This window comes from Monopterus albus, unplaced genomic scaffold (assembly GCF_001952655.1).
Source record: "Monopterus albus unplaced genomic scaffold, M_albus_1.0 scaffold51.1, whole genome shotgun sequence".
Classification (NCBI taxonomy): Eukaryota; Metazoa; Chordata; class Actinopteri; order Synbranchiformes; family Synbranchidae; genus Monopterus; species Monopterus albus.
The window spans coordinates 2,808,170-2,822,831 of NW_018127931.1; the positions used below are offsets into that span (position 1 = coordinate 2,808,170).

At 40.6% G+C, this 14,662-nt stretch overlaps 1 protein-coding gene across 1 annotated transcript; it reads left to right on the forward strand.

Moving 5' to 3' along the window:
• Positions 1 to 26: 26 nt before the first annotated feature.
• Positions 27 to 14,662, forward strand: LOC109960850 (fibulin-1-like). Its single transcript, XM_020601245.1, has 17 exons — positions 27 to 305; positions 529 to 643; positions 1,348 to 1,483; positions 1,636 to 1,777; positions 4,399 to 4,485; positions 4,634 to 4,723; positions 5,274 to 5,411; positions 5,631 to 5,768; positions 5,849 to 5,992; positions 6,139 to 6,261; positions 6,500 to 6,625; positions 8,097 to 8,216; positions 8,715 to 8,846; positions 9,034 to 9,157; positions 12,149 to 12,291; positions 13,481 to 13,621; positions 13,756 to 14,662. Exons 1-17 carry the CDS (start codon positions 251 to 253, stop codon positions 13,893 to 13,895), a joined length of 2,094 nt encoding a protein of 697 aa, XP_020456901.1. The 5' UTR covers positions 27 to 250; the 3' UTR covers positions 13,896 to 14,662.

Consider the following 14,662-nt stretch of genomic DNA (forward strand, 5'->3'; position numbering starts at 1 on the left):
TCGTCCTTTCATCACCCAATGGCCTGATGAACGACAGCTCCCTCCACCCCGCCCCCAAACCGCAAACCTCATATGCAAAGAGATATGTGTCGCCTGTTGCGATGCTTTGGCTGTGAAGTTCTTCCTGACGGAGAAAGTTTCATAGCAGACACGCTCCCTTCGCCCCCACAGTTCAGCCTCTCTTAATGGTAATCTCAATAAATTACCCAATAGTAAAGTTTGGACCATTTAACTGGGCACACCGAGTCCGATGGCGCAGTGGACAATACTGTTATTTTCTCTATACGGAGTTCTGAAAGGACAAGGTAAGAATTTGAGCTCATTTAAAAAGTGTTAGTGGTTTAAATTGCCAATGATTTATTTTTGATGCTATAATATATCAAAGTGCTGTTAAAGTTAAACTGTAGCCCATTTAATTTAAACTTTATAACCGACAGCGTGAGGTAATAATTGTGTCAGTCACTGGTACTAAAAGCCAGACTTACTGTTTCTGCTTCTCCTGTGTATATCTAACCCCCAATGATCCAGACACTGCAGAGATTCATCCTATTGAACAGTGGTGTTGTCAGGACGGCAGGAATCGAGCCCTAAAAGGACAAGACTGTACAATCCTCCCCCCTATCTCCGACTCCCTCACGTGCAGGTAAGCAACACCTGGTTTCTTGCACTTGAGGGGCTTAACATGGGGCCCAGAGATTAAAGGATGGTCAGTACAAGGGGTCCAGGTAAGAGTAAGGATTATTGTAAAGTGGTATGAAGTAGTTTTGTAACTTGTATCTAACAAAGTCATTACTGAAAATGCCAAGTATATCCCACTGGATGCAGAAAAGTCATTGAATTTTGCAATGATATGCATATATCCTGTAGGTTTTAATGGCATATTTAAAAGCTGGAAATACCCTCAGGGCTGCTAGCCCCCATATCATCTCCACGGTCACTAAACCATCCATCTTGCTACAGGGGAGAGTTACCACATAACTACATAGTAAGTACAGGCATTAAGTGGTGCCCTGGAGCATTTTCAACCCTTAAAGGGTCCTGTTTGACTGGAAGAACATCGAGGTGGTGATTGATGAAACAGAGGAACATCTGGTCAACACATGGATGTCAGAGAAGGGGACATTAACTAAGGAAAAACAGCTAAATGAAGTATTTTAACATAAAAGGTAATAGAAGGGACAGCTGAAAATAGAAAACAGTTTTCATGCTGTCTTTTCTTGATGTCACAATAAGCTGACCAACTGCATTTAATGTCATTTTCTTTTCCAATTCTTATCATAGAATTTGAAGTGTCATTTCTGGTCTGAATGAAGTTTTTTTTGCTACAACTTTGGCATTTATTTTCAGGATTGCACAGGAGCAGTGTTGTACAGCAGTAATAGAAAACAACCTTTGTCTCAACGGTATCAAAATGGCCCTGGGGCAAGGGGCCTGTGAGAAGCCCTTCTTCCCTGGAAATCCCTGGGAAACCCAAATCTCAAAGGTGATCAAAGTCCTCAGCCTTTACACACCTCCTCACTGTTCTACACGCAGGCAGCTCACTTAGCTCTTTATAAATCATCACAACACAAAGACTTCTGAGATACAGTACTACTTCTTTTCACTTTTTTCTTTTCTTACCATCTTCTTGTTTAGATGTGTTGTGACTGCTGTGAACTCGGCCGGACTGCAGCAAACTGGGACTGGAACTGCAAGCTTCAGGGTCTGTTGCTGGGGAGACAGTGCACATACACAGCTAAAATCTGCTGTGGAAAAAACACAGTAGAGGAAGTTGAAGGTAAAAGATCCAAAATAATTGGTTTAGTCTTTTGTATGTTGATTAGCTCCAGTCTGCTTTATCATGTTTGTGACACACAAGTCAATGGGGGCGTTTGTAAAACAATCAATATACTAGGCCATTTGCACACATTAGGTGCCAAATGACTTTTAGCACAATATGATTTTATTAGCCCTTGGAGCAAAACCTTGACACCCACGCAGATTTCATGTGTCTCATAAGAGTTTAGGCTAAAAGGGCTAAAGAAATAAGTGAATCACATCAAAATAGGCAGAATCTTTGGGAATAGAGAGCATAAAGGGTTGGTTAAAGGGCCTTGGCTTGGAAGCTGTGGAACACATTGCTGCCAGACAGACAAAAAAACAGATAGACAGGCTAGATCCCAGAAGTATTTCAAGGATTTTATTGTCAATTCACCATATGTGCAGGACATATAGAAAGTCGAAATACCGTTTCTCTCTCACCTAGTATTGGGTGCCATAACATTTAGGGACTAAAATAGAGTAAAGTAGAATAAAAAAATAGAATAGAATAAGAACTGGATTAGCGTAATTAGGAGAAATCTAAACGGTACAGCCAATAAGCCGTGACTCAAAACCATGTACAGTCAGTGACAGTAGTGCAAAACAAATAATAGGAGATTGTCAGATGGTTCAGCATCACCAGGCGTTGGTGATGAGATGCAAATAGCATATGAGGTATACATGGATGGTACTGCAAATGACCAACAGCAGCAGATATCCCGGCAAAAAAAAACATTCAGCAGCAGATTTACATATAATATAACAGAAGGTAAAACAGCAGAGGTAGTTTTTTTATGTTTCCACAACAATCAGCAGCAGATTTACCTGTTATATAACAAATTGGGGGGAATGTATTGCATTTGTGCAAACAGCAGGGGTAGTGTTTCTATGTCTTTTTATGTTCTGTGGTGGGTTATGGTCCAGGGGCAGAGGGGGGAGGTAATGAACAGTGTTCAGCATCCTCACAGCCTGGTGAATGAAGCTGTTTGTAAGTCTGGTGGAGTGGGCCTGAAGACTTCGATACCTTCTCCCTGAAGGCAGGAGTCTGAAGTGGGAGTGTGCGGGGTGGGAGGTGTCATCAGCAATGCTGATGGCTCTGCGGGTGAGGAGGGTGTTGAAGATCTTTGTAAGGGAAGGCAGAGGTTCACCAATGATCTTGCTGGCTGTTTTCACTATGCATTGCTAAAAGGCTAAGCTGTGAACAACTTGCCAGATGGTGACAGAGGGCCAACTGGCAGCACGATGTGGCTTGTAGCTTTTGTCACCTAGTTGGCTTCAGGTGAAAACAAAACTTGTGAGGAGCACATAGCTGCAAACCACCTCATTTGAGTTATGTGGGGAAAAAAAGCAAATCAGGGTCTTGATATTGCAGAGCAAAGTCTAGAGTGATAAGAGCATACCAAAGAAAAGGCCACAGAAATTTGTGAAATCACAGTGTGTGACAAGGTGAACCCTATTGTTGTTAGTTATTTTGGTGCTGATCTGCATCTGAATTTGGATACAGGAATTAAAAAAAAAATCTTCATCATTGTGAGTGCTGGAAAGGCTGTTGACTGTACATGAGCCATCTTGTGGTCAAAGTGCATGACTGTTCTGCTCAGCACTTTGAGCACATATGGAGACAAATCCATGGGTTAGTGTGAAATGCCTATTCATTGTCAATGGAAAACAAGTGCTGTCACATAGTACACCCTGCTGTGCGACACAGGGACTGAAGGAGAACATTGAGGTGACAGCCTGGAGCTGGGGAAAGCGCCACTCTATGCAGTGACAGCCGGGTGAGAGCAAGTCAGGAATAACTTGATCACAGATGGTGATGGAAGAGATTTTGAGCCAGGCTCAAAGCTGTTATCATTTTCATCTATAGGACTGGTAATTTGCCACTTTATTAAGTTTTGACATTTTTCAGGAGACAAATGAATAAGTTAAATTGAGAATATACGTACTGTATATTGTCAGACTCTTTGAGTAATTCCGATTTAGCTGTGTTTGCAGTGTTGGAACCTAGCAAGCGGTACTCAACCGTGCTTCCCTTAATCGTCACCCGGCATAACCTCATGGTTGATGGGGACCATCCTACTTTGGTTTTCCACTGTATTTTTTCCTGTGTTGGTTTCTGTTTAGAGGGGGGAGGGGCTGCGCTCCTCTCACACACTCACAGCTGAGCAGAGAGAGATAGTACATGAAAGATCACTCCATAGGGCAACAATCAGCCGTAACAGAGATAGTTTATCAAACAGCTGTTAAACAAGCAAAATACAAACTTGCAGAAATGTGATGTGTTCGTTTTGCCCGCGGTCCATTTACTGAATCCACATTTTACCCCTAAACCAATGAGTGAATATCTGTCATGTCTATTGTTTTTACTGAATAACTTTCAACTAATAATGATATTAGCATCATTCCAAATGCCAGCAGCAGTTTTTCATAGGTGAGCAGTCATATTATGAGGGTCAATCTGTCATGGGAATATTGCTTTTAGGTGTAATAGCGTTATGGGGAAACTGATATTACCCTTTGGCAGAGGTTTGCACTTGCTGAGCGCTGTCTAGTTTTTCTGCATTGTTAAAAATAATAATATTTTTTGGTTATATCAAGACTTTTACATCACCACATCACCAGTGACAAAAATACCTCCAGCCAGTGTGACAACCCAGCCTCCAGAGGAACTGGGTGCCTGCAGAGGTATGGCACCTTCATCTCTAAATGTGATATTCTTTGTTATAGTAAGAGCTGTAAGAGGCTTAACAGCCTCTTGGTGGCTGCCTTCCTGACCATGGACACACACTATAAGATGTGATGTCTTCTTCATTTGTCTCTCTGTTGTTTTCAGGCTCCAATTGCTCCCAGCTGTGTGTAGGTAATGGCACATGTTCCTGCCATGACGGTTATCAGCTGCAAAAAGATGGGGTGACTTGTGAGGGTAAGTCATCACAGCCACAATTATTAACTGTAGTGAACTACTTCTTAGATAAGTGATTTTTAGCCATACCAGGGACATGCTTGTAGGGATGGTAATGCCAGTGTGATGGCTGAAATTTAGGACTGATGAAATTTGGTAGACATCCACCATGCTCATAAAAAAAAAACCTAGAGTTACTTAAACATCCACTGAGATTGTAAAGTTCAAACTAATACATTAAACTAACAGAAATTCCATATTGCCATCATATTTTCTACTTTTTTAAAAATCCTTTGAGGTTTGACTGACACTTTCTTAATTACATCATCTTGGTGCACATTCTTCTTCTGCGATCTCTGTTTATCTAACCAACTCCTGCTATTTCCATGGTGATAGTGGGTGGAAATGAGCATTAATTTGCATTTTCTGTGAGCATCTCAACATGCTGACTGCTATACCTGCTGTCTTGTTCATTTACCATAAAAACAAAATGTGACTGCGCATTCTACTGAAAAACACTTTAATAGATAGACTGGTTTTCTTATTTTTGACTGGATGTCTTTCTCCTCAGATGTTAATGAGTGTCTGACTGGCAGTCACAGCTGCATCTTGGGCCAAATGTGCATTAACACAGAGGGCTCATTTCGCTGTCAGAGGGAAATCAGCTGTGGCACCGGGTATGAACTCAGAGAGGACAACAGTTGCCAAGGTAACAAAGTAGGAGAATGTAGAAATTACATAAAAATATCCACATCACGATGTAAGTGTAGAGTCCCATGAGAGTGCCAAAAAAATCCATTCTAGTCCTGCTATTTTAGTTCTTGGATACCAAGTAGTAAAAATCTTCAAGGCAGCTCCTATAGTTAAATTATGTAAATTTATACATAGTGTCTTTATGCTTTGATTATGTTTTCACTTCCTGTTCCAGACATTGATGAGTGCGCTTTGGAGATCCATAATTGTGGACCAGACTTTTCGTGCACGAACACAGCAGGCTCGTTCCGCTGCCACCCGAAGGAGAAGTGCCCACATGGCTTCATTCAGGATGCTTTCGGCAGCTGTATTGGTGAGTTCAGTGTCACACACAAATAAAAACACTCCACAGGCCAAAGGTAACTTGGCTTACTTGATGTTTTTTCACATTAGACATCAATGAGTGTCTGGCCCACATGAGTCCTTGCCCACCTGGCCAGATATGTATGAACACAGAGGGCTCCTATACCTGTCGCAAGGTCACAGTCACCTGCGGACGAGGCTATCACCTTAGTGAAGATGGCACTCGTTGCGAAGGTAGATATGGTCACAAGTATTTTGTGTTTGTAAAGTCTTCGGAATTGTGTTGTTTTCACCTTATTTCATACTGATTTCCTTGAGAGGTGTGATTCCTCTTCATCTATGTCTCTTCCACTTTTTTGTTTACCTCTGTCTTTTTAAAGATGTTGATGAGTGTCATACAGGCAACGTGTGCGGTGAGCATGGCTGTGTGAACCTGGTGGGCTCACACCGCTGTGACTGCAAACGTGGCTTTGCCTTCAACAGCATCACCAAACTGTGTGAAGGTACAGTATTCATCACTATTTTTATTTCACTTATAAGAGTGAGTCATATATATCAGACATGAAAAAATATTTTGAACTGAGTTGGTTAGACTGAGTAGAGGAGAAAGAACAAAACAAGTGAACTATAGAATTTTATACTGTCATGATTGTCTCATTTATAATCTGAACTCTACTGTTGATTTTTAGATCAACAGTATTGTAAATCTCAAATTCATAATCTGTCCCTTGCATTCTTTAGATATCAATGAGTGCAGGTATTATCCCGGACGACTCTGTGCCCACAAGTGTGAGAACACAGAGGGGTCTTACCAGTGCAGCTGCACCACAGGTTTCAAACTGTCCCCTGATGGCAGAAACTGCGAAGGTCAACTCACATTTTATTTATTTTACTGAAGCACTGATTTCATCCACTTTGGGCATTTTCCTAAGAATGTTATTCCAATGTGTATGATATGCACCAATGAAATAATGCAGTTTTCACCCTTTTAAACATAACATGAAAAATAACATTAAAGAGCCCATTGCATGCTTTTCCTTGTTTTCTGACTCATCTACAATGTTACAACGGTGAATTATCATCTTAGACATGACCTAAAGCTAAAAAAAATCAGGTGTATGTATGTTCGAGTACCTCTATGCAGAAGCAGTTTGGTTTCTACAAGTCTTGCACACAAAATAAAGTATTACGTGATAGTTTAAGGAAATAGTTGAATGGTCATAATCTCCAGGCAGTTGCGTGTTCATGTGGAGTTACCTGACATTCACTGGTGTCATTTTAAAAGCAGAATTTTTTTGACTGCACATGGTTTTGTAAATATATTTTCCCTCCTGCTGGCTGCATTGTTACCAGAGGATGTGGAGAAAACTACAGGGCTTGAGGTTACTGAATGTCTGGGAATGTTCCTGAACAGGGACTCCTTGTTTTACCTGACTGGGTCTAACCTACAAGCAGCCGGCCAGTGAAGCACCCTGGGGTGGTGAATGATCAGCTCGACAAAGTTAGATTCACTCGGAGCACAGTAGCTGTTTATTTTGACTGCTTGAGGCCAGTGTGTCTGCTGCATGTGATGTGATGCAGGTTAACAAGAGGATTCTAATGATCCATGATGTTATTGTCGGTGATACGCTACCTGTTGGAATTAATTTCACTACCTTGGGACTGTATGTGGTCATGTGGGGGAAGACGCAGTGACCACCGGTTGGATTTACCAACCTTGGAGCTACTTTAAAGGGGGTGATGTTTCAACTACTCAGTGGGACTTAATGGTAAGTTTAAAAAAAAAAGGCATTGCATGTCTGTGTTTCTGTAATGTTGGAGAGAATTGTTTTAAGGCTGGAGAAGTTGCTGTATCTGCATTATGCCAGTCAAAATATGGGGTTTCTCAGTTACCTGTTTTGTTTAGGGTGTTACCTATCAATGAAGGAGAAATTAAAATTAATTAATGGTGTTGCCATTTGTGTGCTGTCCACTTTAGACACAACACCTGCTGCAGGAGGTGTGTGCGTTCATGAACTATCCTCCCATTTTCAGGAGGAGGCTCTCTGGTTTTTCTGGTTTAATCATTCTGAAATAAATACAGACTATTTGGAGTTATGATGGGTACAAAGATAATCTAGAGGTACTCAAGGTTAAACATTAAATGGCTGGAAATGAGCATACCATGGGCTCTTTAATTGAAATGGCTACAGGCTTCACAGATCTTTGTTACTTACTAAGGAAAGTTGGGCAAAGACTTGTTTTCTTGCAGTGAAAAGAAAACCTTTTCAGACACAAAAATTCTTAAGCACGCCAACGTTGTAATGAAGTTATTTTACCTTTGTCTCTATGCTGACAGATGTGAATGAATGTGAGGCCAACCCTTGTAACCAGGAGTGTGCCAATGTCTATGGCTCCTACCGGTGCTACTGTCGGCGTGGTTACCAGCTGAGTGACATTGATGGGATAACGTGTGAAGGTATATACTGTTGGCCTTTGTGGTGCTTAATGGTGGAATCGTGGGCGGAGCCAGAGGGCCCCTGGTGCCACCCCAGTCAGTATTAATGAATGAAAAATAAAAAAACAATATCAAATTGTTGCCTTAAATACAACTCACATTTTTCTGGTCCTATGGCGGGGTGGCGGGGCGGGGCGGGGGGCACTATGTAGCAGCGATGTCTCTTGCTGAGAGTTAATAAAAAACACAACAAACATTAGCTAAAGGAAGCACCATTTTTACACCAGATAAACAATTTGATTTGTAATAATGTATGGTTTATTATTTCATAGAACTAGGGGTTTCATTTACTTTTTACATGTGCAGTATTTCAAAGGTGCCACCTTTCTCTGAGTCTGTCTCCCAGCCTAAAATTTTATTTAAATTTTTATTTAATCTTCAATTTAAAAAAAAGATGCAGCAGATAGTTAGTCACAGTATATTTCTGATTCTCAAGTCTTTCTCTTCTGCTCCTCTCAGATATTGATGAGTGTGCTCTGCCCACTGGAGGTCATGTGTGCTCCTACCGCTGCTACAATTCTCCAGGAAGTTTCTACTGTGCCTGCCCACCCACTGGCTACACAGTTGCCCCCAATGGACACACATGTCAAGGTTACAAGTCAAACCTCATACTCCATGGATTTCATACATTGTCAGTGTTCAGAATTGGATGATTTTAATAATAATAATAATCATAACAATTATTTATGATTATTATTATTATGCTTGTTCAGTGCAAGCTAAATTGTAAGTATTATTTTTATTAAATGTCTAACTTTTGTTTTCTGTGTGTCTTCAGACATTGATGAATGTGCATCAGGAAGCCATACCTGTTCTGCCTCTAAAACCTGCTTCAATGTCCAGGGAGGATTTCGCTGTCTGTCTGTTGAATGTCCTCCAAACTTCCAGCAAGCAGCACATGGGTGAGAGCTGATGTCTGCTTAGTTATGAGAAACTGTTGAAAAAGAAGGGTTGATTGTCCCCAGATGAGCATGAGGCATCTAAATCATCTTAATTATGTAGTTGCATGATTTAGTTAAATCTTAAGACAGTCTTGTCATCTTATGCTGTTCTTCTTATTTGACTTATATTAGCCGTCCCTGGTAGGTTCGTGGTTAAGGCGCAGCGCTCTCACCGCTGCGGTCAGTGTTACGTCAGGAAGGGCATCCAGCGTAGAACACGTGCCAAACAAATGTCAACATGTGAGTCGTCAGTGTGACGATTCACTGTGGTGACCCCTAAAAAGAAAAGCAGGAAAAGCTGAAAGTGACTTTCTCTTATTTGCCGTGATGGTGATTTGACTGGTTTTGGTCTGCTTGACATTTATCTGCAGCTTTCAGTCTCTCGCTCTCCAGCTTTCATCTGTCCATTCCTTATTTTAGCACCTCTTTCTGTCCTACTCTCTGTGTGTGCAGCCTTTGTAGCCTTCCATCCAATGAGCCCTTCCTTTGATTTTTAACTTTCAGCCGTTGCGAGCTCGTAACTTGCGAGTTCACTCAGAATCCTGTATCATGTTTCTCACTTCCGCTGAGAATCACCTTCTACAGCATCAGCTTCCCCACCAACGCTCCTGTCCCCACTGATGTTTTCTGGATGGGACCCTCCAATTTTGTGCCAGGAGATGAACTGCTGCTCAACATAGTGTCCGGAGAGGAGGAAGGATACTTCACTGTGCAGCAGCAGGCTCACAGGAGAGTAATCTCCCTGTGGTGTGCCTTGTCTGAGGCCCAGGACTTCTTTCTGTACAAGGCCAAGATTGCTGTTTGTCATGCACAAGCAGCCCATCCATCCCTGAAAAGCATTTCCATAGCAGAATTATGTACATTTTAAAGGAATGGTTCAGTGTTTGAAGTACTATATCCCTATTTTCTACTCACGATTCGTTTATTATAAAGGTAGTTTTCATTTTCATCCACTCTTTTCTTCATACTGGTGTCACAGCTGCAGCTTTCCACCTACCCTTTAATGCTGTTAATATAGAGTGAATCTATAAAGCTTTTTTTAGTGCAAGAAAACACTCACATTCATTTAAGGCTAAAATAATATGCTACATCAGTCTATTATAGTGAAAATGATTATTTTAAAAAACTGTTTATTTGTATAACTAAATGAATAGCCATCTCTTCTTCTCTTCATCCACCTGCTACATTTTGGCAAAGGAATGGTCTGGTGCATAACACCCTTTAAAATTAACACTTGTATTTTTATATTTCAGTTTTTGTATGAATTAAACAAACAAGCTATACCATACTAGTTAGTGAGCTTCTAGTAGATTTAGTCATCTTTGATGAGGCCAGGCTAGCTGTTTCCCCTTTCCAGTTAAGCTAAGTTAAGCTAACTGGCTAGTGGCTGTATCAGTCTTCTCATCTAAAGCTTGACAAGAAAGTCAAGAAAGTTTAATTCTTGCAATGCCAGACTACTCTTTCTGGTATAAGAAGATTAACTTTAGTGTCAAAAAAGGCAAAAGGTCAGTATTACTGCATGGAGGATGCATTTCCACTAAAATGAGAAAATAATACACACATTTTATTTTAATTAAACAGTTTCAAATACTCTCTGTGACTTTTTAAGTACTTTAGGATATGATGTAGCAGTAAACAGGCATATTAGGATATGTCATCTGCCACTAGATGGTGCTCAGTAGCAGCACTACAACACTGTCAGTATTAGTATTGTTCATATGCAAGTATTGATGACAGCTCACTCTTCCTCTTCACTTTATGTATACTTTCTATGTGTTTGGAATTTAAAAATGACAGATAAAATGATTTTTCACTCTCTGATAACTAAACACACACACACACACACTAGTGTGGTTTCTACCACTACTCCGTTTCCTCCACTGTGGTCAGTTTTAATGTTGAAACCAATTTTTCCTACATCGTTTTCCAAGCAGGCTCACCATAGGATCAAACAGGCCTCGCCTTGGTGGACAATAAGAAAAATAAGCATGACACTTATTTATGGACACTTGGGGCCCAGCCAGCATCGTGGCTGAATTAATGGTGCACTGGCATTACAGCTCATATGATGGATGGCGCTTTTAGTGTTGGTATTGGGTGGTTATCAGTTAAGTTGGTGTAAAAAATACCTAAAGGCCAGTAGCTGTGTTGGTCATCTGGATAAATGCAGTGAGACAAATTTTCTACTGTTCCATTTTCTTGGTGGCTTTTTGGGATTTGGTGCATATGGAGATGATAAAAATACAAAGATATGAAATACATGTGAGTCCTAGATCTTTGGATTTTATGACTACCTAGTTTCCACAATGCTAAGTTAATTATTTTTATACTTGTTGAAGACTATTGAGTAGTTCAGAAATTCATTTATAATTCTGTCTTCTATCATGTGAATATGACACTGAATCACATCAAATCACATTAATTGGGACTTCTGGTTTTGTACGTTTTGTACCAGCCTGTTTTTCCTTGGTGGCATTTCGCCAGTGTGGAATACCACACAATCATCTCTGTGGCTTTGACCTCCAGCTTTTAGTGAACAACTTGGACTCACCTGCTTTCTGCTAATTGCATGGCTCTGCTCTTTCTGCAGTTTTTGAGGTTATGTTTGAAAGCACTACTTTCTTCATACCGGGGAACCCTCACAAACATGGTTTTAAGGTTTGGATTCAGGGTTTGGACTCTTTTTAAGGCACCCACTTGGTTAACCATAGAGGTCTATAGGGTTATTCAGGTGTTGCCAGGTTCTTCTTGCTGAACTCAACTGTGGAACTTTGGACAAAACTTTTTCTAATGAATAGTGTTGTGTACTGCATAGGCTGAAAGTGTGAGAAAGTCACACTTTTCATTTGGACTGTGTGTATCTGTTTGCCTGTATTCCTCTTCCCTTGGCACATTGTAAATCTGCCTTTTTCTCCTCATTTCTTTCCATCGTTCCTCTTTTGCATCTCTCAGATCCAGAAGAGATACTTCATTCAGTGTGCGCTGTATTAAGGCCTGCCAAGCTAACGACATTGGCTGTGCTCTCAACCCTGTCCACCTCATCACCCACAGTTTCCTCTCTCTGCCAGCCTTCAGAGACTTCAGTGGACCAGAAGGTAAGACAGAGAATGAAAGGACAGCCCTAAGTTCTGAGAAGGAGATTTTAGATGTGTTTGTGTGGGCGCAGCCTTAACGGCCTTGTTTTCAAGTTACATTGTAAAATTGCATATGATAGTGTGCAAGCGTGTCTATGATGTGGGTATGAATATGCCGTAGTAGTCTGTACTATATGATTAAGTCCTGTCAGTGGAAAGCAAGCATGTACACATCAAAGTTTGACTGTTTCCCATCATCCTTATTGAGGGAGGAGGCTGAAGGCTTAATGACATTACTTAGTTTGAATAAAACTCAGCTAAAGGTCATTTTGAACAAAGGTTTGTTGTAATACTTTTTCAAATTTCACCAGTTTTTTTTTTTTAGATTCTACTGGTTGGACAGATTATGGTTCTTTAATGACCTGTCATTAACACCCTCAGAATTCTATTACAAATCCACATATATAGTATGTAAAATCCATCATAAATTTTGAACACAATTGTCTACATAACAATGACTGCATTTTCAAATAGTCCAGGTTTTATTGAAAGAGAAACTAGATAATGTATCCCTAAACTAATTAGAGAGTCTGAGAGATTCAGTTGGCCTGGGATTGAAAGGGTTAACTCAGCAGCTTATATCCATCCATTATTTATATCACTTATCCTGAAGAGGGTCAGTGGGGGGGGGATGGAGCTTTTCCCAGCTGTCATTGGGTGAGAGGCGAGGTACACCCTGGACAGTTCGCTAGACTATCACAGGGCTGACACTTAGAGAGAGACAACCACACACACCCCTACGGGCGATTTAGAGTTGCCCATCAAACTAAGGTGCATGTCCTGGGAATGTGGGACAAAGCCAGAATAACCGGCGAGAACACACACAGGAGAACATGCTAACTCTGTACAGAAAGGCATCAGATTGGCTGGGGCTTAAACCCAGAACCTTCTTGCTGTGATGGAATAGCTCTAACCACTGTGTCACCATGCCGCCCTAACTCAGCAGCTTGTAACATCAAATTCTAGACCCAGTTGTAGCCTCACTGTAATCAAACCTTTCACCCACTAACCTGCCACAATGCAGAAGTTTCAATTACATATTTACATCCACAGAACAATTGTTTAATCATTACATACCGTAAATATCTAGAAGAATTTGTGTTTTGTTTCTGTCAAACCAATAAGAACTTTGAACCATTTCTTCCAACAGAAATAGTTTTCCTGCGGACAATTACAGCAGCAAACCATGCTCATCTCCCTGGTGCTACTGATATTTCATTTGAAATGCTGGCTGCAGATGACCAGGCCTCTTTTGATGTGGTGAAGCGTTCCCATCAGGGCACGATTATGGGTGAGAGGAAGGTGTCACACTTGGAACCAAGGAGTCAATCCTTTATCATATCACTTATTACATAGCATATACTCTCATATACATTTACATATATTTCTCCCAAAACTAATCCCTGTATTGATGTCCTCCCACAGGTGTAGTCCGGCAGGTAAAACCTGTCACTGGCCCCAGGGATCTTGTGCTGAAGGTGGCTCTGAACTATATCAGGTCAGGGGTCATTTCCTATCGCAATTTTGTCATCATCCATGTCTTCATCTCTGAGTACTGGCTCTGAGCTGACCTAAGAAGTGAATATGCATAGTCCATTAGCAATACAACACATGACTTGGCAATTCTGAATATCTGGAGATGCCACATTTATTGTGTGAATGTTACTTGCAAGATTTCAAGTTTTTTTTTTGCAAGTGTTTCTGATACACTCAATTTAGTTGCTGTAGCAACCAACCAGCCAAGGTTTACAACGGGTCGCTGTCTTTTCAACACAATAAACACTGTTAAACAAGATAACATTATCAAGAAACTGGACCAAGAGGCTATAGCCATGATAGCAGCAATGTGATGCTGTTCTTGGACACAGCAGTATATTAGTTAAATGCTAATGACAATGTTAACATGCTAATGCTTTTTATTTACCACATTCACTGTCTTAGTTTTGTGTGTTCGGATGCTACTATTCACTAATTAGCACAGAATTACAGCTGGGGCATGTGGTAATGTTATTAATATACAGCCATAAACCAAAGTACTTAACAAATTTAAAATGTGATCTGATGGTGTCACTAGATGAAAAGACCATTAATATCATCAGTATTCATCCTATGGACAACATGCATGTACAGTATGTATGCTTTTTCAATGAAATCCATCTATTAGTTGTCATTACTTCAAATGTCAGTCACTAATAAACAAAAATGTCAAAATGCTGGGGGTGCTAAAGGAAAAGTCTAGAGATCACCAGAGTTAGTAATGTTGATCCTCTGGGGAACATGCAATACATCTAATAGCTGTTGAGATATTTCAGTCTGGACCAGAGCAATGGAC